The sequence below is a fragment of the Lactuca serriola genome, chromosome 4 (genome assembly GCF_051521515.1).
Source record: "Lactuca serriola cultivar US96UC23 chromosome 4, Lser_US96UC23_V15, whole genome shotgun sequence".
NCBI lineage: Eukaryota > Viridiplantae > Streptophyta > Magnoliopsida > Asterales > Asteraceae > Lactuca > Lactuca serriola.
The window spans coordinates 170,211,089-170,234,997 of record NC_136411.1 but is presented as its reverse complement, the minus strand read 5'-3'; the positions used below and the strand labels follow the sequence as shown (position 1 = coordinate 170,234,997).

At 37.1% G+C, this 23,909-nt stretch overlaps 1 protein-coding gene and 1 pseudogene across 1 annotated transcript; one reads left to right on the top strand and one right to left on the bottom strand.

Annotated features, from left to right (window-relative positions):
* Positions 1 to 5,036: 5,036 nt before the first annotated feature.
* On the top strand, positions 5,037 to 10,229 carry LOC145102925 (putative LRR receptor-like serine/threonine-protein kinase At1g05700). The gene is made up of 13 exons (XM_079040445.1): positions 5,037 to 5,177; positions 5,259 to 5,805; positions 5,887 to 6,365; positions 6,471 to 6,609; positions 6,699 to 6,770; positions 6,875 to 6,946; positions 7,033 to 7,113; positions 7,207 to 7,376; positions 7,468 to 7,706; positions 8,860 to 8,986; positions 9,063 to 9,125; positions 9,218 to 9,407; positions 9,670 to 10,229. Exons 1-13 carry the CDS (start codon positions 5,105 to 5,107, stop codon positions 10,046 to 10,048), a joined length of 2,631 nt encoding a protein of 876 aa, XP_078896571.1. The 5' UTR covers positions 5,037 to 5,104; the 3' UTR covers positions 10,049 to 10,229.
* A 981-nt stretch (positions 10,230 to 11,210) lies between these two features.
* On the bottom strand, positions 11,211 to 12,050 carry LOC145098996 (secreted RxLR effector protein 161 pseudogene; annotated as a pseudogene).
* Between the last annotated feature and the right edge of the window lie 11,859 nt (positions 12,051 to 23,909).

Here is a 23,909-nt window from a genome sequence, read left to right as displayed (position 1 = left end):
GCATGGCATCATGCATATGGATAAAATAAAATGAGAGAAATAACACTTATCGTTTATTAATATATTATAAGTTCTAATATATTAATAATATTATTTAACTAGTATTGATCAAGAGTTAATTTAGAATTAATTAAGTGATCAAAAGATGATAATTAAATACATGGGTTGATTATGTAAATCATCCATAACTTGTATAGTTGGCTAAAGGCTCCATGAATTATCAAGTTGGGCTAAGACCCATAGGATGCTCCATGGAGGTTTAAACCCATGGGTCATGGAAATGAAGAGCCATGTTACATTAGGGTTTACATGGTGTAACCCTAAATGTAGCACACTATATAAAGAACATGATATCCACCAAAGTTGACTACACTAAGTAAAGAAGAGTGCTAGGCCAATCTTGAAGTGTTCTACATTCTCTCAAAGTTACTCCAAAGCACTAGGTTTTGTGTGAAACATTTGAGGCATCATACTTCGAGTGCCAGGCTCTCAACGTTTTCAAGGAATCAAATAAACTACAAGGTATGTAATTCTAGCCATATTTTATGTTAAAAGTTCCCCATGTATGCTAGATAGGATTATGAACCTTGGAAATCAAATTTTGCATGTATTTTAGACAAACATAGATCCAAGGTTTTCTAGGGTTTCATGCACATTTAGGAGATTTAGAATGCTAATAACCCATCACATTTTACCCCTGGTTAAATTCAACATTATGGGTTGACCAACTCGCCGAGTCGACCTATCAACTCACCAAGTTCTTTAACTCAACAGTCCTGAAATCGTGACCCAACTCGCAGAGTCGTCCCCCCAAGTCGTTGAGTTCTATCGTGTTACTCATAGTCGCGATTTAGCAAATCAACTCGTCGAGTTCTACCATAATCAGAAACAGGACAACATGACTCAACCCGTCGAGTTCCTCAATGGACTCGACGAGTTCCCTTGTCTGCTTGGGCCATCTTAATGGGTTAAGCCCTTACTCTTCAGATCTAAGCTTCTTATCCCTCATTCACACTGAGAGCGTCCTTTTAAGGGTAAAGTTTCCAAGTTTACCCATTAATACCTCTACTTCATGGGTTTAGCTCATCCCTAACCATTTAGGACTTAGATTGTCAGTCCACTAGCCATCCATAAACCAAACTAATACATACTAACATAGATTTGTACCCAAAACATTCCATGAACACGTAAAGCTTCTGCCTTTTTACTCCATGCATGGCTTTTTGGGCTTAAAAGGCCAAAATTACACTCTATGGCTTGCATGGGGACTCCCATGGCATAAAGTTTGCACCTTTATTCCATAATAGCCCTTCAAGGTCCTAGATCTGGAAGAATGCCCACTTGGGTCGTCCATTCTTCACATTCTAACATACTTGGACCAAAACCCTCATAAAGATGAAAAGAAGAGATCAAAGAAATCATTGAGCAAGGTTGGGACTTGCTTACCCGAAAATGTAGCAAATGATGTGTAGTTTCTGCATCTACTCTCTCCCTCTTAAGCCCCCTAGCTTTCTCTTCTTCCGCAAGCTTCAAAAACACACAAAGATCACTCAAAATGGCTCACAACCTCAAGCAAAGCACTAGGGTTTCGTGGATTAGGGTTTAGGACTTGGAGGCTGTAAATGAAGCTGAGGGGTGGGGATTAAGATGCTTAAATAGGGTGCAAAACCCCGAAATTAGGGTTTCACTCTAGCAAACCTACTCGCCGAGTTGAGGGCTCTCAACTCGTCGAGTAGACTGCTTAAAACCCTATGTCCAATCTTGTTTCCACTCGATGAGTCTGGGGCTCCCAACTCGTCGAGTAGCTCTACAAAACTAAATAAATTATGATTAAATGTGTACGAGGAATCAGACGTTAAACCCGAAGTACACATTTGTACCTAGCCGAGGGGAACAATTTATAATTCCTGATACATCTAGTATTATTACAGTCGCAAGGTAAGTGGTTGGAGTTGAAACAGAATGTTTGGAGGCTTGAAACTTGTAAACTGGTTGGACAAGATGAACTTAATCTCCAATAGTGCAATGATAACTATCAGGTTAGAAACATTTCATTTTATTATGCTCTAGATCAAAACAAATAATGAAAGCGACCAATATTTTGTTGTTGTAATAATGTTAATTTTGAAACAATGCTTTTAGCTTGTATTGGCTTAAGGAGATGATCACTTTTTCATATATTAAACAATGCTTGTTGAGATGGGCTATTTTTCATGGCTGCCTAAAAGTTCTTATAAGGTATTTGCTGCTTTGTTTGTTAGTAGGTGTAGTGAAGGTGAGTAATGCATTGCAATTTATTTTACTCTACAAGTATTTTTTTAGGAACTGAAATTGGTATGTTAGGTGTCGAAACCAATTTATTTATTACTTCTTTTAATCATTCTTAGTTACTGGATATAGATATTTAGGTCCATTGTCATTTGGGACTTGCTTAGATATATATAAATTGGATTACTTTTATAAGAGTTATATGACTGGAAATCTCAATATAACCAAACGTTTGGATTTGTTTTCATTGTAGGTGCATCAGGAAGTAAAACTCCAGAAATATTGGCCAAATTGCAGGTATAATTATAATTTGCTATAATTTTATCTTGCCTACCATACATACACAAATTTTCTGTAGTATCGTGCATGGTTCAATCGCTAATTAAATACATATATTAGAGCAATTACAAATCCTTTCATTAATTTCACATTATATAGCATCCCAGTTATGCCCACTTTTTCAATCTGAAAAATATTACCACTAGTAACTTCAAGTTCAAAAGCATTTATGGCGTCTATGGTTCCAGGAAGCAACTGGAAGTGCTATTAGTCAAACAAGGTTGTGTACGTCCTAGGTGAAAACTTTGGTTATGACACTTATTAAGTCTCAGTCGGTTGGATACATAAATCCTTCCATTTGACATTTGTAAGTTTACTCTTTTGTTATCATATTTTGTATATATTTTACTTATTTCAACATTTCAATTCTTTATAAAACGGAGAAAACTTAGAAAATATGACGACATTGATACAATTAGGAAGTGAGTCAAGTTTTTTTGGGAATCCAGTCTCCCTATGATCCAAAGTCTCCCTATTATCTAATATTACAACTTTAAGATTAATGTCTAAAAGGTAATATTATCACCTTTTTTTTTCATAAAAGAGTCGATGCTTGATATTTGAGGGTCAAATGTGTAACTTTCTAACTATTTCTTAACTTGCTCTAGATTGATGCTGCTAAGCCTGTTGCAGAAGTTTTTTAACCAGTTAAGGCCCTTTTCATCCTATTTGTTGAATATGTAAAACAAGTTATGTCCGGTATTTACTAAAATATTCATATATGTGTTGTAGGTTACTGCCTGGTATTATATCAATTATCATAACATCTTCTGGTGTTTAAATAAGTAAATAATATGGAAGAGAGACAACTTGAGCTCCATTTAGGCCATGTTTAACTAAAACCCATATACTGTATCATATCATCTTGAAGTTACACCGTGTTTCACTCCAAATTGTAACGAAATATTCCAAAGTTTTATTAATCAAACAGCATGGTTGAAAATAATTAAGATAATGATGGTCAACCACTATAAGAAGCTTGACTTGAAGAACTTAACCCCATTGGAAAGAATTTTAAACCATCATTGACGCCAGCTCAGTTTTAGGACCACTGTGTAGCGTACAAGAAGGATTGAGAAGGAAAATTGCCCCACCCACTTGCTAACAAAACTAGAAACTCTAAATTATTGTATATGATATAAATAATAGAAATTATTAGATAAGTTGTTGAAGATATTATTTAGTGATGTTTTTAGTCGCGGCAAATTTTGACATATATAAAGATTTAATAAATCAAGGCACATTGAATTACTTACGTTTAAAGTACGAAAACTATTTAAAGTTATAATGATCAGGCAATCAAATATTATTATATGTGATAAATTTTGATTATTAAAAATAATAATAAATAAGATAACCACAAAAGACATTCCAATATATCATTATATCGTTTATATTTTAAATTTAAGATATAAAAATTTATTTTCTATCGATTATAATATACCTTTTACATATTATTTATCAATGAGTTTTAAAATGAACTAGTAATTTGCCCACCGTACGATGTAGCGTCAATCCGATATGTTTTGTAAATTAATTTTTACGATTGTATTTATAAAAGTTAGGTATCGCTGTGTTTGTGGGTAGATAAATATACATGGTTGATACTACTAACTAAACTCTCAGTGGTTCAAATAAATACGAAAGTTTAGAAAGTCAATAGTGTAAAAGTAACATTTTATAAAGTTCAAAGCCCAGAGGTCAAAATGATATTTGACAAAGTTTAGGGGTAAATGTATATGTTACCGAGTTATACACAAAACTTTAAAAAATGGTAGGGATGAAAATGAAATTTTAAAAAGTTTAAAGTTGAAAGACTAAAAATAATATTTTTTTTTAAAGTTAAAAGGGCTTTAAGATAAAAGTGTGAAACACTCTTCATTAGAATTTAGAACAAAAGTTGATTTCATTTTCATATGTAATACCAATAATTGCTGTTAATAAAATCCAATCAAAATATAAATACTCCCTCGGTCCCTATTATTAATAATCCATGTTTTATTTTTTGTTTTTTTAAAATAATAGTCTAATCCTAAAAATAAATATTTTTTTTTATCAAAATACTTCTCAATTTATTAGTTAAACTATTATGAAATTAAATGCAATTATAATGGAATTAAATGTAACAAAGGAATTAAATACAACTATAATGGAATTAAATGCAACAAATAGATAAAACTGTCATATCTTATAATAAAATTAGTGTTAATTAATAATTTACTTTTGGGACAGATGAGTATCAATATAGTAATTTATAATAATCTAATAGATAGTAAATTTTGTCTTAGTAGGGTTATCTATTTTTTGAATTTGGTTCTAAATTGATTATATGACACTGTAATAGTTAAATGATTAGAAATAGTTCAATCGACCAAAAACTAAACCTCAAAAGTCTCAAAAGTCAATTTGCACACCCAAGCGCCTCAAAAGTCAATTGGCATCTTGCATGTATAATTAAGGTGTTACCATAACTTCAAAGTAGTGTCTTGGTATAGAAATGAATTTCCAATCTCTTGTTACAATATTAGTTCTTCTTGGAGTATTGGTTGATGCCCAGAATGATCAATCAGGTACGAAAGCATTATTTCTCTAAATACTAATTAATTAATTATATAACCTCTTGATCAACCTCTTTTCCCCTCCCATTGCAGGCTTCATTAGCATAGACTGTGGGATTGCCAAAGGGTCAACATACACCGATCAAGTAACAGGCATAAACTACATATCCGATGCTGAATTCAGAGACACTGGCGAAATCCATAGCATAATGCCCGCATATAACTCGTTAGACATTTATAAACATGCTACCACCCTCACAAGTTTTCCACAAAACACAAGAAACTGCTACACCCTAAAACCAACACAAGGAAAGGGTAACAGGTATCTCATAAGGACAAGCTTTATGTATGGGAATTATGACTTGAAGGGCCAACTTCCAGAATTCGATGTCTATCTTGGACCTGATTACTGGGATACCATGAAATTCAATTCGTCATCTCAACCAAAAACAATGGAGATCATACATGTCTCATCAACAGATTACATTCATCTTTGTCTAGTAAATATAGGTCGTGGGACTCCTTTCATATCAGCGATAGAACTACGGCTTGTAGCAGGCGACATGTATAAAGAAACCGATTTTGGATCATTATACCTTTATGCACGCGCAAATTTTGGAACTACGCTTGGAACAGTCAGGTCAACTTTATACAATGTTTTCTAAAAAAAGAAACTAATTTTTACAAAGTACTAAATTTGTTTTTTTGTTTCACGGCTTAGGTATAACGATGACAAGTATGATCGTGTATGGAGTCCAATTAATTTGTTTGATAGTACTTTTTTATACACTCGGGAACAAGTATCGGTAGGGTTATCGAACGTCTTTGACCCACCATCAGAGGTTATGAGTTCTGCTGCAACGCCAAGAAACCCTAATGATCCATTTAAAATAGAGTGGGATCCTTTTAATACCAACGATAAATTTTTCATTTACATGCACTTTGCTGAAGTTGAATTACTGAAAAGAAACCAGACAAGAGAATTCAACATTTATCTGAATGGGAACTTATCGTATGGACCTTTCTCTCCCATATATCTGAACACAGCCAGTATTTATAGCACAGCGCCTGAAACGATAGCACCAAGATATACACTCACAATAAATAAAACAAAAAATTCAACCCTTCCACCCATCATCAACGCTCTTGAGCTTTATGTATTAAAGCAGCTCACACAAAGGCAAACAGATCACCATGATGGTATGTCTACAATCTTTCCTAGCTATTATTTACAATAATGATCAATATTACTTGACGCAACTCATGTTGGTTTCTCTTTTTGATTACAATCGATATTTCTATTAGTTGTTGCAATAGGGAGCATTAAATCTTATTACAGAATAACTAGAAATTGGCAAGGAGATCCATGTGCACCACAGGAATTTGTTTGGGATGGTGTCAGATGCAGCTACAATGATACGGAGATGTCTAGGATCACATTCTTGTATGCATACAATTTCATGACCCTTGAAAGTTATGGTTTTAATTTCCTTTCTTGAAATTATTTATATACCGTTTAATAATCTGAATCAGGAACTTGTCTACAAGTGGAATTAAAGGAAAAATAGATCGTGGATTTTCTTACCTCACAATGATAGAAACCTTGTAAGTCAAACACTCATTTCAGCAAGATGTATTAAACTAAAGTATTTACGAAAGTTAATTAATTCCAAAAACTGTATGTGCCATTTTCTTTATTCCTATTTCAGGGATTTGTCCAACAATAACTTGACAGGAACTGTGCCTGATTTTCTCTCTGGAATGAAATTCTTGAAAGTCCTGTAAGTTATCTACCCCTCGAACTAGCATGCATCGGAAATCTTGTTGCTTGGAATAATAAATTAATGTTAGTTAACGTTTGTTATAGCAATTTAAGAGGAAACAATTTCATTGGGCCGATTCCAGAGGAGCTTCTAGCAAAATCAAACAACGGATCATTGTCAATAAGGTTTGTTACTAATTTCTTGACACGTATGTGTGATTGGAAATTTTACACTATTAATCATTGCTTCATAATTTAACACTTATGCCTCAAAATCAGTTTCGATGGTCAGAGTACAGATGAAGAGGCAAGTTCTTGTGTGATGAATCGTTGCAAAAACAAGAAGGATAAAAAATTCATTGTTCCAGTAATAGCAACGGTTGCTTCTCTCTTTGTAATCCTGGCTGCAATCACCACCATATGGATAATTAATAAACAAAAAGCTCATGGTATGAATTATGATCGAGAAAAACTTCAATTTCATTTAATAATCTATATTTTTAATTAAAAGTCATGCACACGTGCACAAAATACGCACAGGTTCAATTCGTCAAAGTAATTTGCATACGAACAAAAGCAAAACAAGCAGCGATGGGTTGGAGATAAAAAGACAAAAGTTCACATACTCAGAGGTACAGAGCATTACTGACAACTTCAAAGTTGTTATTGGGAAAGGAGGATTTGGAGAAGTTTATCATGGTTATATCGGTGATGTTCAAGTTGCTGTTAAGATGCTTTCTGCATCATCTCAACAAGGGGACAAAGAATTTCAAGCCGAGGTAATGTTCCCTTCGTGCAGTGGGGCCCACACATATATATCGTTGGATCAAACTACATGGAAAACATTGCTTCTTTACATGAAAAAACACATACATTTTGTTAATCATAGCAATAACAAAGTTTACAACACATTTCACACGCGGCATTTTATAGCAACCATCAAAATGGTTGGTGATTAACCACCTATAACAGCCACTAATAACTACCATTCATAAGTTACCAAATTAGCCTTATAAGCTAGACTTTAACAATAAATTAAAACAAATAGTAGGGAACTTTCAAATTAAAAAAATAAGTTAGAGACCAAACCTGCAAATTATCTTAAACCATTGGGACCATTCGTGTAGTTTACTCGATTATATTATATAATCATGCCGATGTAAAGTTCTCGAAGAGGTCGCAAACTCCTTCTCAAAGATTGGTGTGAAATAGGTGGTTGTTCATGTATCGCCTAAGATTATATCTTCATTAATTCTCCAGGAATTTGCACTATTGGAGCAACAGTTTATTGCCTCTTCCCGTAAACACTTGTTATAAGTTGGTTTTATTCTAACATTTAATTGTTCTTCACAATCTCCCCTATTTCTTTATCAATATTACATTATTAATCAGGTTTCTTGATAATATCTTTCAAATCATCAAAATCGTTGTCCATAATGTCCGGACTTAAGAGCCCACAATCACCGACATCAACATCAAATTTCAACTTTTCCAAGATCTTTTCAAAAACTTCATCAATCCAAGAATCACTATGGAGAGTATCATCCATAGTGTTCCAACCAACAACTTGTTTTTAGAACTTGTTTTTAGTCATAACAAGCAACTCCTTGAACTTTCATGCGTCTTCTCCTTGATTTTTCTAATCTTGAATAACTTTGCTACAGGCTCTCTTGAATCGCATGATCCATCTTGAATAACTCGTTTTTAATTGGTCATAACAACACACTCCTGGATCAGTGGCGGATGCAACCACTTTTAGTAACTTGATTGCAGGACCATATTTGCTTCACAAAAAATCACACTCTTTGTCAATCATATCAATAACAACACGCACACAAACACACATCATATGCTTAAAATGAAAAATCAACACCAACAAAATTTGTGCAGTGAAAATTACATGGAAATTTAAAAAATTCTCTATATGTACAGGCCAATCTTCTCATGAGTGTTCATCATAAAAACTTGACTACGCTGGTTGGGTATTGCAATGAAGGCAACCACAAGGGAATTATCTACGATTACATTGCTAATGGGAACTTAGAAAATCATATATTCGGTATTTGTTATTAATGACATTTCATCTTTAATTTATATGTTTACACATCTTAATATTTGAAATATGGCTTGAGCAGATACAAGTTTAAGTGTCTTAAATTGGGAAAAAAGACTACGAATAGCATGTGATGTTGCATGTGGTCAGTAACCAAATCATTAAAATCTACTTAATTTCATTTAATTTTAGCGTCTATAATCACAACGATTATTAACCACATGGGTTTTGTTTTAGGTCTAGAGTATCTTCATCATGGTTGCACGCCGCCTATAGTCCATAGAGATGTTAAGTGTACAAACATCTTATTGAACGAAAAGTTTCATGCGAAACTAGCAGACTTCGGGTTATCCAGAGCTTTTCCTACAGAAGGTGCTACACATATTTCAACTTTAGTTGCTGGCACTCCTGGGTACCTTGACCCTGAGTAAGTAATTTTTCCGAATCTTATCTATAATAAATCATATTTATATTGAAATTCAAAAAAAAAATTAAAAAACGGACGCCTTGAACCCATCATAACTCACATCTTGAAGGTACTTATTGCATTTGGCGAGAGAACAAGCCCCGATTTTTTTTTTCTTTTTTAAATATAACTTAATTGTGTGACTGGTGTACTGGTTTCCTCAAGTTTTATGTTTTCCTTGGATCTTTTGCTTAAATGCAATATGAATGAATCTGGCTTTCAGGTATCAGTCGTCATACAGATTGACTGAGAAAAGTGACGTTTATAGTTTTGGGGTTGTGCTTCTGGTGATAATTACAGGACGACCAGCTATAGCCAGATATGATAATGACAACAAACACATAAGTCGATGGGTTAATTTAAAGCTTTCAGATGGGAATGTAAAAAGCTTGGTTGATCCTAGATTACAAGGAGAATTTGACATCAACTCAGCAGGGAAGGCAGTAGAATTGGCAATGACTTGTGTTGATGACATGCCCAACAGACGACCAACCATGAAGGAAGTGGTCATGGGTTTAAGTGATTGTTTGGTAACTCTTCAGGACGCCAAAACAGAAATTTTGACAGGAATCGTATCTCTTACTTTGGAGAATGCAACTTGACCCAAATCTTAGATGTTGAATTAAACGCACATTTGTTATGTACAATAATTCTTTAAAGATCATTTGTAACTGATATATATTAGCTCATGATAATAAAAGTATCAAAATATATAGGGTTTATCAGACTTGTGAAAGGAACAAAAGTGATCAAATGATCAATCACCGGGTATTACCAAAAAGATTCAAGTTTTCTATTATGCTGTAATAAATAGGTAGTCAACAGTTGATGCAAATTGAATCTCATCTGAAAAGTAACACCTTGGGCTTACAACTCAATGTCTGGATATAGAAATTTGCAGATATCTTCTATGACAATACAATAATACTAAACAAAGCTATAGTAGAGAGAGAGAGAGAGAAAGAGAGAGAGAGAGAGAGAGAGAGAGAGAGAGAGAGAGAGAGAGTAAGATGTAGACCCATAGTAGAAATGCACTCCCAATTCATGTAAGCATTTTATCGAAAAACTATTGTGCACATGCTATTGAGTGGGGGAGAATATGACGGGTAGTCCCTAAATGCTGAAAGGATAGATCGAACCAAAGGAGGGAAGAAATGCCACATGCAAGATTAAAAACGATGAAAAATATTTAAAGTTCTTTCAATTTCACGAATCATTCAAATAAGGAGGACCTTTGATGTGTTGGAGCTTCGAATCAATGAAGTAAGAGTTGTTCTTATATGATCAAAGTTGTTGAAGATGTTCAGAGTTCATCCCTTCCTTTCCTACAGAGGAGGAGCGCATTGAGAGATTTCTCGTAGTTGATGTAGGGGACTTAGACGTTTGTGTCTGTATTCGAACTTCGACCTCGTTTTTGTTGGAACTTTGCAGGGTCAACAAAGTCTTTTAACCTGGCAAGAAACAAGGGACAAATAATACTGAATTGTACAGGGGACAAAAGCTTGTTAACGACAGGAAGGGTAAAACTGGAAAGCTACTTTCACTAGTCTTCACAGTGTATCAGAGATGAAGTAAGATAAGACAAGCAATTTACAGGGGCAGAAAAACTGCTCTACTTTATTCAATAGGCAATTACTAAGAGGTGGTACCTCATTCACCAGATAAAAACAAGCTATTTAAACTAAAAGATATGCTACAAAGTAGCAACTGACTCCACTCAAACTTGAGACTCGGACCCTCATGGCCTACATGGCCTTGAATTATTCAAAGCAAAAACTGAATTAAATAAACGTACAAAAACAATAAACTTTCTGAATTAGATACAATATTTTCCCACTTAATTCAGAAATATCAAACCTTTTTAACTCCAATTAGGTTCTTCATTTCCTCATGTTTTGCCTTCGCCATTGCCTTTGTCAGAACATCAGCTTTCTGCCTTTTGGTACACACATAGTGAACTGTGACTTCTCCTTTTTCCACACAATCTCTTATGAAATGATACCTTATATCTATATGTTTACTACGCCCATGAAAAACTGGATTTCTCATCAAATCCAGAGCTGATTGATTGTCAACATATAGAGTAACAGGTGGAACCTTTTGTTTTGCAACTTCAGTCAGTAGTCGCCTTAACCAGATCCCTTGACAGGTTGCCATGGTGGCAGCTATAAACTCAGCTTCACAGGATGATAGTGCAACCACCCGTTGTTTCTGTGGTGCCCAAGTAATCAAATTCTCATTCATGTAGAAAGCCATTCCACCTGTACTTTTCATGTCTTCTACATCTCCAGCTAGGTCACTATCTGAGTACCCCACAATCTTCAGTTCATCTTCACTTCTAGTATACGACAGGCCATGATCTAAAGTTCCCTTCACATACCTTAGAATACCCTTCACTGCTTGTAGGTGCTGTGTTTTTGGTTTCTCCATAAATCTGCTTACTACCCCCACTGCAAAAGTAATATCAGGTCGGGTGTGGGTTAGATATCTTAAGCCTCCTACCAAACTTCTGTATTCTGTAGGGTTCACCAATTCTCCATATTCTTCTTTTATCAGCTTTAATTTATGCTCTAAGGGACTCTTTGTGGGATTCCAATTCTCCATTCTTGTTTTCTTTAGGATGCTTCTTGCATATGCGTCTTGCTTCAGTGTGATTCCAGACTCTGTTTGATTCACTTCGATCCCCAACTAGTAAGATAGGAGTCCGAGATCGCTCATCTCGAATTTTGCTTGCATATCCTTCTTGAATCTTTGGATGTTTTCAGCACAGCTTCCGGTTACTAGCAAGTCATCCACATAGACTCCGATGATCAGCACATAATCACCCTCTTTCTTTGTGTAAACGGAATACTCTTGGACACACCTCACGAATCCTAAACTCTTCAAGTGTTTATCTAAACAAGCATTCCATGCCCTCGGGGCTTGTTTTAGACCATACAGAGCTTTAGAGAGTTTGTATACCTTGTTAATTTCAGCTTTTCTCTCGAAACCTTCAGGCTGGGATACGAACACCTCTTCTTCTAGGGTTCCATTTAGGAATGCTGACTTGACATCTAGATGATGAACTCTCCAACCTTTGGAACCTGCGAGTGCCAAGATCATGCGAACTGTCTCGATCCTAGCAACTGGGGCAAAGACCTCATCGTAGTCAATTCCCTGTCTCTGAACGTATCCTTTCGCTACGATCCTCGCTTTGTGTTTAACGATTCTTCCACTTGGATCACGTTTCACTTTGAATACCCACTTCAGACCAATCGCCTTTCTATTCGGTGGAAGATCAACTAATTTCCACGTCTCGTTCTTCTCGATTGATGCTAATTCGGTCTTCATAGCGTCGATCCACACCCTTTTCTTGCTAGCTTCTGTGTACGGGACTGGTTCATCATCATTCTGGATCATCATTAGTTCTTCAATCGGCTCCATCTCTTCTGTTTCTTCGTATATATCCGTGAGAAGTCTATAACGTAAAGGAGGAGTACTGTCGTTGGTGGAGCTAGAGGTTGTAATTGGGGATGCGATCGGAGTATTTGGGGAATTAGGTGCTTCCGGTGTACCCGCTGGAGCTATAGAGATGCTCTGTGGGCTTTCTTGTGAATCCAACGGAGAGTTAATGGGCCCAGAGTTTTCAGCCCAGCTGCTATTACTATCCGATGACCCATTTCCTTGTGATGGTGTCGTAGGTCCCGGCTCATCTTCATCAACATAGGATTCGTTGAAATCGAATCCTTCAACAGTGAAAATCATCCCTGGCATTTCATTGATCTTCGACTCCTTTTTCCAATCCCAAATTTGTTGTTCTTCAAATATAACATCTCTGCTTACATACATCTTGCCGGATTCTGGGTCTAACAACCGATACGCTTTCGATCCTTTTTCAACCCCGAGATGAACTAGCTTCATGCTTCCGTCATCGAGTTTCTTCAGATGATTTTTAGCGACTTTCATGTATGCTGTGCATCCAAATACTCTAAGGTGCTCGATATTTGGCTTCCTCCCAGTCCACAGCTCGTATGGAGTTGAGTTTTTCAGAGCTTTTGTGTGAGCTCTGTTCAGCACATAAACAGAGTGACTTACAGCTTCACCCCATAACACATCAGGCATCTCCATAGTCTTTAGATTGCATCTCACCATTTCAAGTACAGTCCTATTTCTTCTCTCCACTACTCCGTTCTGCTGTGGGGAGTATGGTGAAGTGTAGTGTTTTTCAAGCCCCGTTTCTTTGCAATAATTGGAGAATTGGTTTGACAAGAATTCTCCACCCCGATCCGTTCTGAACACCTTCAGCTTTTCTCCAGTCTCATTTTCTACCAGGCTCCTGAAGTTCTTAAATACAGGTAGAGCTTCATCTTTGGTTTTTAGCAGAAAGACCCACATGACCCTGCTAAAGTCATCTACAAGCAACATGAAGTATCTGTTTCTAGATGGTGTAGGAGGTGATACTGGCCCACATAAATATCCATGGATTAACTCCAATCTCTTCGTTGCTCTGTAATTTGATTGAGAGGGAAAAGGATTTCTTACTTGTTTTCCCATGAGACACCCTTCGCATGGCTGTGTTGAAATGCTCAGAGTAGGCATCCCTTCGATCATCTTTTTATCGGACATGTTTTTCAGTGAATTGAAGTTGATATGGCCCATTCTCTTATGCCACAGCCAAGTAGAATGAGTTTGTTGTATTGAGAGACACATTGATCTAACTTCTTCCAACTTTATTGTGTAGAGCCGATTTGATGCCCTCCTTACTTTCATTAACAGCTCTCCCTTTGCATCATGTACCCACAGGAATGGATCCTTGATCTTGATTTCATCACCTCCCTCTGCAAGTTGTCCCAGACTTATGATATTGCTGCATAAATCTGGGATATAATAGACTTCACTGAGCTTCCTCATTTCACCATTCTTGCACTGAAACACAATTGAGCCCTTTCCTTCAATCTTTACTCTGGTTTCATTACCGAATTTCACAAATCCATGGACTGATTCATCTATCTCTTGAAATTTATCCTTATCCCCGGTCATGTGATTACTTGCACCCGAATCGAGATACCATTTTCTTGATTTCTTGATTTCATCTTTACTTCTTCTTAACTCCGGGGTTATTTTTTCTTCATTCAGAAACACCTCTCCATTTTCGAATGCAGCTAAGAGGAGTGCTGGTTCATTGTCATTACAATTCTGAACAAGGTTGTTCTCGTGGTTTCTTTCGCGTCTTGGATTTTGGCATTCAGCGGCATAATGACCATACTCGTGGCAATTGTAACATTGTGCCTTGCTCTTATCTTGGCTATTGTAGGTACCTCGTCCTCCATCTTTCTGGTAGTGTGACCCACCTCTGCCACGACCACCACGTCCACCGCCATTCCTTCCTCATCCTCTGCCTCTTCCACGAGATCCACTCGAACCACCACGACTCGACTTTGATTTCGAGTCATTCTCCTTCTTTTTGTTTCTCTCTGACCACTCTTGGTGCGTCAGAAGAAGTCTTCGTTCGTCACTTTCACCATGCCCCTTCATTCGCTCTTCATGAGCTTTCAGTCTTCCAATCACCTCCTCCACTGTCATACTATCGAGATCACCAAATTGCTCCAAGGTGGAAGCAATTTGAAGGAATTTGCTTGGGACAGCCCTCAGCAGTTTCTTCACCACGTAGGGTTCCTCCACCGTGTCCCCCAATGCACGCATGGTACTGACAAGATTGCTCACCTTCACCGAGAGTTCATCTATTCCTTCAGTTTCCTTCATGTTGAGCGATTCAAACTCTGTCTTCAAGGTTTGAATTCGAGCAGTCTTGACTCTTTCTTCCCCCAAGAACTGTGTCTTCAATGCCTCCCAAGCTTCCTTTGACATTTTCTTCTCTGCTAATCCAAGAAGCAGATCTTCAGGTATACTTTGATAAATGGCTGCCAGTGCCATTTTATCCTTCTTTACTTCAACTACTGTGTTTGCTGTGCGAGGCTCAACAGCATCCCAAACACCTTGAGCTTGCATGAACACCCTCATCTTAATTGCCCACGCAGCATAGTTTGATCTTGACAGCATCGGATAATGAAGAGTAACTTGACCTTCTCTTTCACCGTTTCCGTTAGTCATCTCTTCACGAGGTTGTACCTTCATAAACTACCCGATTCGCTCTGATACCAAGTGTTGGAACTTTGCAGGGTCAACAAAGTCTTTTAACCTGGCAAGAAACAAGGGACAAATAATACTGAATTGTACAGGGGACAAAAGCTTGTTAACGACAGGAAGGGTAAAACTGGAAAGCTACTTTCACTAGTCTTCATAGTGTATCAGAGATGAAGTAAGATAAGACAAGCAATTTACAGGGGCAGAAAAACTGCTCTACTTTATTCAATAGGCAATTACTAAGAGGTGGTACCTCATTCACCAGATAAAAACAAGCTATTTAAACTAAAAGATATGCTACAAAGTAGCAACTGACTCCACTCAAACTTGAGACTCGGACCCTCATTGCCTACATGGCCTTGAATTATTCAAAGCAAAAACTGAATTAAATAAACGTACAAAAACAATAAACTTTCTGAATTAAATACAATAGTTTTAACCATTTCGAAAATTTCATGGCGAGAGAACAAGCCCCGACGTTCAAGGTCGTCGAGCTCATTGAACATGGGCTCGAACTTGTATTGTAGTATGCCTGTCACCATTACTATGTCGGAGAAAGTGAATAACAGTCTGTCAAGGATTTTCGCTAGTTGGGTTATCGACGACACTGGTGTTGGTTTCTTTCCCCCTTCTTCCTCGTACTTGTAACTTTTTGATTAGTGCACAATTGGCCCCTAATTAAACTGAATATCAATCTGGTCCTCATATATATTTCCATTTGTCGACGATGATTTTATCAAGTATAGCCTAGCCCCAATGATTCTATGATAAATTTCCCGATGATTATTATTTTATATGGTTATTATTGGTTTATTATATTCTAGTTTTAACATTAAATGAATAGCATTATTATTTATAAAACTTCAAAAACTAATTACTTTTGAGTTGACGAAAGATCAAATGACGAATGTTAATTTGTAAGATTCTAACAGAAATAAAATGCAGGGAAAATTATTCTTGGCAATTAAGGGACAAACACACATGGTAATCAAGCTACAAATGCAGTTGCGATTATTTTTCGTCATTAAGTCACCAATGCAACGACTATTATTTTTTTGGTGATCTCCAACTCATCTCCATTTTTCCCCCTAAAAATAAAATAAATAATGGGTAAATAGTATTTTATTTCTAATCATACTCTATTTTTTACCCCAAAAAATATATTTCTAATATATTTTATTTTTCCAACTTACATCACTACAAGGAAAAAGATAATTAGCAGCAACAAAAGTCATCAGTAAAAGGTCCAATTGTCGTCGGTAATAGTAATAGCGGCGACACGTCGCCGATGATAAATCGTCGCTACTGCTTCGTCGCTATTGATCAAAATTTCGCCGCTAATGACCTAGTCGCTGGTAAAGAGTGCCGTCGCCGGTAATGATATTGTCACCGGTAATAATGACGTCGTTGGTAATAGTGTTGTCGGTAATAACTATTTTCATTTTTTAATTTTTTTTATTCAACGATTTTGGTTGCAAGTAATAATGTAGCCGGTAATTACATAACAACATTCGATTAAACATCAAAAATAATAGTGTTGACACTAATTACAAAACGAACATCCGATTAAATATCAAAAGTAATAGTGTTGCCAGTAATCACACGCACATCCGATTAAATATAAAAAGTAATAATGTCGCTGGTAATAGTGTCGTCGGTAATTAAAGAAAACAACCAAAAATTTTAAAATCTAACAAGTAGCAAAACATGAAAACAAGTTTAATATGCAAATAAAACTCATCTCTACATACCATCATCTTCATTTCTATCGTTTCCTCGATTATTTTGGGATTGAAAAAACGAATAAAGTTCATCCCTACATACCGGGTCATTGAGCGTTGCACGAAGATTTTCCAACTACATAATTAATATCAACATATATAAACTTATAAGTTAAATTATCAAACATAAACAAAAACTATCAAAGTACATTGCTATTTTTAAATTAAGACAAAAAGCCAAAGTACATTGCTATTTCTTGCACTTAGGACAAAAACTTAATTATCAAAATTTTTAGCAAATAATCACCACAAACCAAAATTACCAAATCAACATGCATTTTATGATGCTAAAGTAGATTGCTATTTTTAAACTAAGACAAAAAAAATGTCTTTCGGCTCTCCTACGTGATCATATGTTATATCTCTATCATATTCCATGCTAATCGGTTTGCCCTGATTCCATAAGATCGCTCTTTCAAGCTTTATATTTTTGGCTTTGCCTCGAACTTTCCTACATGTACATTGCTCAACTACAAATGTAATTAAAAATTATTAGAAACGGTATTTAATTTAAAATAACTGAATAAAAATAGAAAATAAAAATTCATAATAAGACTTATGGTCCTGCTTGTGATGACCAACATCTCTACCACCTGGGAGAGATGGGTTGTAACATCCTGTTTAATTAATAAATAAATAGATAAACTTTGATGAACAAATAGTCCCAATAAATTCATATAATTTAGGGGATTATTGGTTTTGGGGAGTCAAATGTTATATATTGGAGTATCCAGGATTTATTTTGTAAAGATTTTTAGAAGCCGGGGTTTAAATGTAAGTCTTCGGTTAGTTTCGTAAATATATTAAAGGCAGGAACTAATTGGCAAATTATTGGGACTCAAACTGAAGAGATTTTAGAAGCTTAGGGGTTGTTTGGTAATATTAGACTTTAATTGTAAAGGATTTTAGAGGGCAGGGTTGAAAATGTAAACTATGGGCTATCATTGAAAGAAATATTATGGGAAAGACTATGGTTGTCATTATGGAAAGCTTTTAATGGAAGCGAGCATTTAGGGAATCAGTAACTCTAACCCTAAAGGTCTTTGAATCAGCCACCAACCCCCCACCTTATCTCTCCCATTTACGGCCGCACACTTCACGACCCCATCGCCGATCATCGCCTTCTTATTTGCTGAAGCCGAAGAACAGCCACCTTTATGCCACCTTGCTCCAGTCATCGATGTCTTGAAGCAACCACGAGTCTGCTGCTGCTGCTATCTCCGGTTATACGCCACCTCAAGTCGCCGTCGAAGCAGCCGAGGCAACTGAAGTCCGATGTCGGGCGGGTGTTGCTGCCGTTCCTAGCCATCAACGGTGTCACTAGCTTGAGCCATCAGCCGCCAGCGTTGTCACAACTAGAAATTTTGTGTCTTGTAACTACAACAATGTAGTAAAATTATGAATCAAAGTCTTAAGAGCATGTATGATGCTTACTTTATGACAACAAAAATTTGCAATCAAATACACCATACAAGCATTACAAAATACTCAACAAGCAATCGGGAACCCAAGAAGTTCTTGTTTAGGTCCATTTTGGTCTAGGACTACCTTATTGGGCCCAATGGACCAATAAGCTCCCAATTTGACCATCTTGGACTTAGAACTCTTAAATGGGCTCTAATTGGACCCACTTTCATTTATTTCAACATTTTGGGCCATATTGAGCCTAGAATGAAATGAATTAAATATTATGAACTATTTTGGACCATAATTAACCTAATCTAGCCTAATAAAGCATAAAAATCACACTTATATTTTATAGGGCTAAAAATCACCCAACCTAAATATAACATGGGCTTAAGGACAAAAAGCCCAAAAATCCCCTCACTCCCCTCTCCATTCTCAGCCCGAGCCCACAAAGAAGGAGGGTTGACTTTGTTGGGTGACACCTCACTTTTTCACATAGGATTTCCATGCAACACACATATCTCCATGCAACTATCTTGTCAAACCTCTCTCTCCTCCCCTCTCTTCTTGTTCTCGGCCGAGAGCTCCCACACACACACACACACTTCAACCACTTTTTTTTTATCAAACTCTCTCAAGGAACACCCTCACCTTTCTTCATCAAATTTTTGAGAATCAAGAGCTTTTCAAGGAGGTTTTTCCCACAAACACATCATCTAAGGTAAGTTGATGACTAATCCATGATCTAGCTACCTCATTTCATCAAAATCTTTTCTAAATCTATTCCAACTTGTGATCATGCACCTTAGAAGTCACTAAACTCGAGATCTACCAAGAAGACTTGCTAGGATCGAAATTTTCTTCTTTTCTCTCTTCAAAACCGAAACTACAACTCAAGGTGAGCTTCATACCCCCTATTTTTCGGTTTTTATAAGCTTTGTGGGGGGGGGGGATACAAGCAAATGTGTAGATCTACGAGTATATGTATGCTTTGTGTGATTTCTATGTTTATTTACATGTTCTTATGTGATTATGGTGTTGGATCTAGTCAAAAAAGAACTCAAAACCGAGTTCTACATTATGTTGAATGAAATAAGTATAAATCATGTTATTTCATACAAACCAACTCTAGAAACATAACCAAGATGGTTAATATGAACCTCTTTGGGCTATAATCCCATTTTTGGACTCAAAATGTTAAAAATATAAAGTTAAAGGGGCCAAAATGAAAAAATACAAATTCTGATGGTTGAGATGAGTCAAAACAGTTTCAACAATGTATTTTCCGGAAATATACTCTTTTGAAGGATCAAAATGTGAAATTTTAAGCATAATGGGCCAAAAATGAACTTTTCGGCCCAATAAAGCCCAAATTGCGAGATTTTCAAATTTGAGGGGCTGAAACTGTACTTTTCTATAAAACAGGGGACTACTAGTGCTCCAAGTCCATTTCAAGGGTTAAAAATACTTTTCATATTTAAAAGGGACCAAAGATGCAAAAATTTTCTATTTTGGGCCAAAAGTGTAAACATTGCGAAAATAGAGGTTTCAGCCGAGAAAATTTCATTTTGAGGGACTAAAACTGTTTTTCAAATAAATTTGAGCTGAAAAATACCTTTTCTACAAGTTTTGATACTAAAGTGTCAAGAAAAATGGTTTAAGGACTAAAATAGAAATTCTTTTATACAAAGGGTCAAAAGTGTAAATTTATCCAAAAGAAAGGGGCTGCAAAAAGTAAAATTTTAATGTTTTAAACAGTAAATCCGTCATGATGAAATACTAGTATCACGACTACTGACGAAACATAATACACCTTCAACACCAAAAATCATTACCAAATGAATTGATTCGGTCTCGAATCAATAATGAATCAAAAATCTATACACGACGATACTACAATACACACGTTGAATTTACGGGAATTCAATACATACGCGGAAATTTCGGGAAGTCAATAAACACGTGGGAATACACCAGATGTTGATATACCATCTTTGGGCCCGAAAGTTTCAAATCGTGCTTGTTGGGCCTAGCTAGCCCAATGACATGATCTTTAGGCCCGAAGGAAACTCGCTTACATGTAGTTGGGTCTTATATGACCTAATTCCGTGTAAAAGGACTTTCAATGGCTTTTGTGCTGTTGGGCCCCAAGGATCCTTTGGTACTACTAGCGAAGTCGAGAATTCACCAATGCGAGTCGGGCTAAGGGCCCTTCGCATTCACGATAGCCTTGAACGACTTATGAAAATATTGGGGGCTTCGCACCCTCTTTTTCTCCTCGGTCGTGGGGCTATGAGAAGTCCAGGTGGTTGGATTAAGTGAATAGTACGAACGACGCCTAAGGGATCGTTTGTATAGTTGTAGACTAGTCGTTTTCATTAATGCGTGTTTATAACAATTCACAATCCATAATTAATCTAATTCACTTGGAATTATCGAATACACACCTCGCAACGGTATAACAAAATATAAAATGCGTAATTCAAAGTATTAGGAAAACATCGGGTTTTCCTAGGGTTTTCGATTCATACACCTACGAGATGCATACCAAGTTTAACAATTTTTTTATAGAAACAAACAAGCAGACTTACGGATCTTCATACCTTTTATACTATACTATTTTCAGAAAATATCGGATTTTCTGGTGGTTTTCAAAACAATACAAAACATTATATTTCAAACATTACTTATGAACTCACCAACATTTCATATGTTGACGATTTTCAAAATACTTGTATTCTCAGGTAACAGGTAAAGTGAAGGGAAAAATGTACTCAGTGATGTTTTGTTGTTTGTTTAACTAGTATCGAACGATCTACTTTTGGGAATGTAATGTTATGAAACAATGTACAAAATGTAAACGCTACCAGTTGTACTATTTCAATGCATGGTGATGAATGATGTTATGTTTCATGTATATTCACTGTGATGGTATTCAATTGAGTCACAACAGCCCCCGGACGTTTCCGTCGTCTGGTTCGGGGGTGTGACAGGTTGGTATCAGAGCTTTGTTTACAGTGAACTAGCATGTCTAACCACACATTGATATGCAACTATAAACCAAAAGAGGGACTAACACAACTCTGAACAAAACAAGTAAAACATAACAATAAAACACCCCTGCTTGTATTAGGAATAAGAACATAACGCCGAACCAAACAAGATAACGCTAGTATCCCGGTTAATTCAGGACTGTTTTAGTGATATCAAGAAGTGAATGTAGCCTGGTCAACTACATTCCCTCCAAGGTATAACTAACACATGTTCTGATGAGATCGCGAGCTAGGGAACCTAAAAAAAACCCCTATATCACCAAAAAAAAAGAGAACGTCTGTTTAGTCTATACCATAGTTATAGAGTTGTAGGAGTAACGATAGTTTATACCTTCCCCCAGTCTTCATGGAGGGAGAGCAGCAGGGTATCCAGTTCCATCAAGTCCTAGTGGCTCATGGAATGCTGGAAGATGAACCAGAAGGGAATCAAGAGGAAGCACACGACGTCGGACCTGACGAATACGCAGACACTGACTACGAGTTCGAGGAGACCGATGATGACATCGAGGGAGGAGAAGACCCGGACAAAGATCACGCCATGTCGTTTGTAGACGAGGCGCAACCAGACCACCCCGCCCCACCAGTGAACCCCCCAAGGGAGAACCGCTCTCCCAAAGCTGAGATCGCCTCCCTGCGGCAACAACTGTACGCCATGGAAGCACATGCAGTGCAAGCTGAGCATGAGAGGGATGAGGTTATTGGAGACATGGCTGAGATGGCTCAGTTGCTGGCTCAACACTTCGGCATATGACCCTTCCACTATGTAGGACGCATCACGGCGTGTTAAGGATAGGCTTATCTTGCTAGGTCATTAGGAGCTATGCTATGTACCCCGACTCTATGTTTAAGTGACTACACTACTCATAGAGCCGTTATGCTGTCGAACTAGTATCACTCATGTATGCTCCTACGAGCAAAATTTTCATGTATTAAATACGGATAATATTAGTGAACTTTTGCGTGTTTTATTATGACATTACAAATTGCTATGTGTTGAGAATCTATGATTGTATGCTAAATGGTAGAAGTGTTTAAGTTCGTAACATGCACCTAGTCAGTAGGATCACAACCTCACAGAAACCCCAAACACTCAACATCTTTTCGTTTCATGACAAAAAGATGCCTCGCCGACCTACTCGCGGAAACCCTGGACCAACCCCACCCGAAGCTGACACCACTGCATTCCAGGCGGCCGTATCTGCTGCGGTCACCGCAGCTATAGCACAAATTCACCAAGGGAACAACGGAGGAGGCAGCGGGCAAGGGTCCGGGAGTTCGAACAACGGAATGAATCAAGGACCCACCAAAACATGTACCTACAAGGACTTCACAAACGCCAAACCACGAACTTTTAACGGCACTGGAGGGGTGATCACTCTGAAGCGATGGATCAAGAAGGTCGTTCGTCTTCGCCTTCCTAATCACGAAACCCTAGTTATTTATGGAGACAAACCTAGCACGAACCTTTGTCTCATTTCGTGCATCCAGGCACAAAAGCATCTATGAAAGAAAGATTTGACATTCCTGGCCCACATAGTGGATAAAACCAAGGAAGAGACTAACATTCAAGATATTCCAGTAGCACGTGAATTTCTAGACGTATTTCCTGAAGATCTTCCGGGAGTACCCCCAGAGCGACAAGTGGAGTTCCGAATTGACCTCTTCCCCGGAGCAACTCCTCTCGCTAAATCCCCCTACCGGCTAGCTCCTGCTGAAATGCAGGAATTGTCCAGTCAACTCAGCGAACTCCTAGACAAGGGATTCATCGGACCTAGTTACTCGCCATGGGGAGCTCCAGTCCTGTTTGTCAAAAAGAAGGACGAATCTTTTAGGATGTGCATCGACTACAGAGAGTTAAATAAACTTACTGTCAAAAATCGCTACCCACTCTCGCGAATCGACGATCTATTTGACCAGCTCCAAGGAGCTAGTTACTTTTCTAAGATAGATCTACGGTCCGGATATCATCAACTCAAAGTCCGGGAAAAGGATATTCCTAAAACCGCTTTCCGAACTCGTTACGGACATTATGAATTTGTCGTAATGCCCTTCGGTCTAACGAATGCTCCTGCCGCATTTATGGATCTGATGAACCGAAT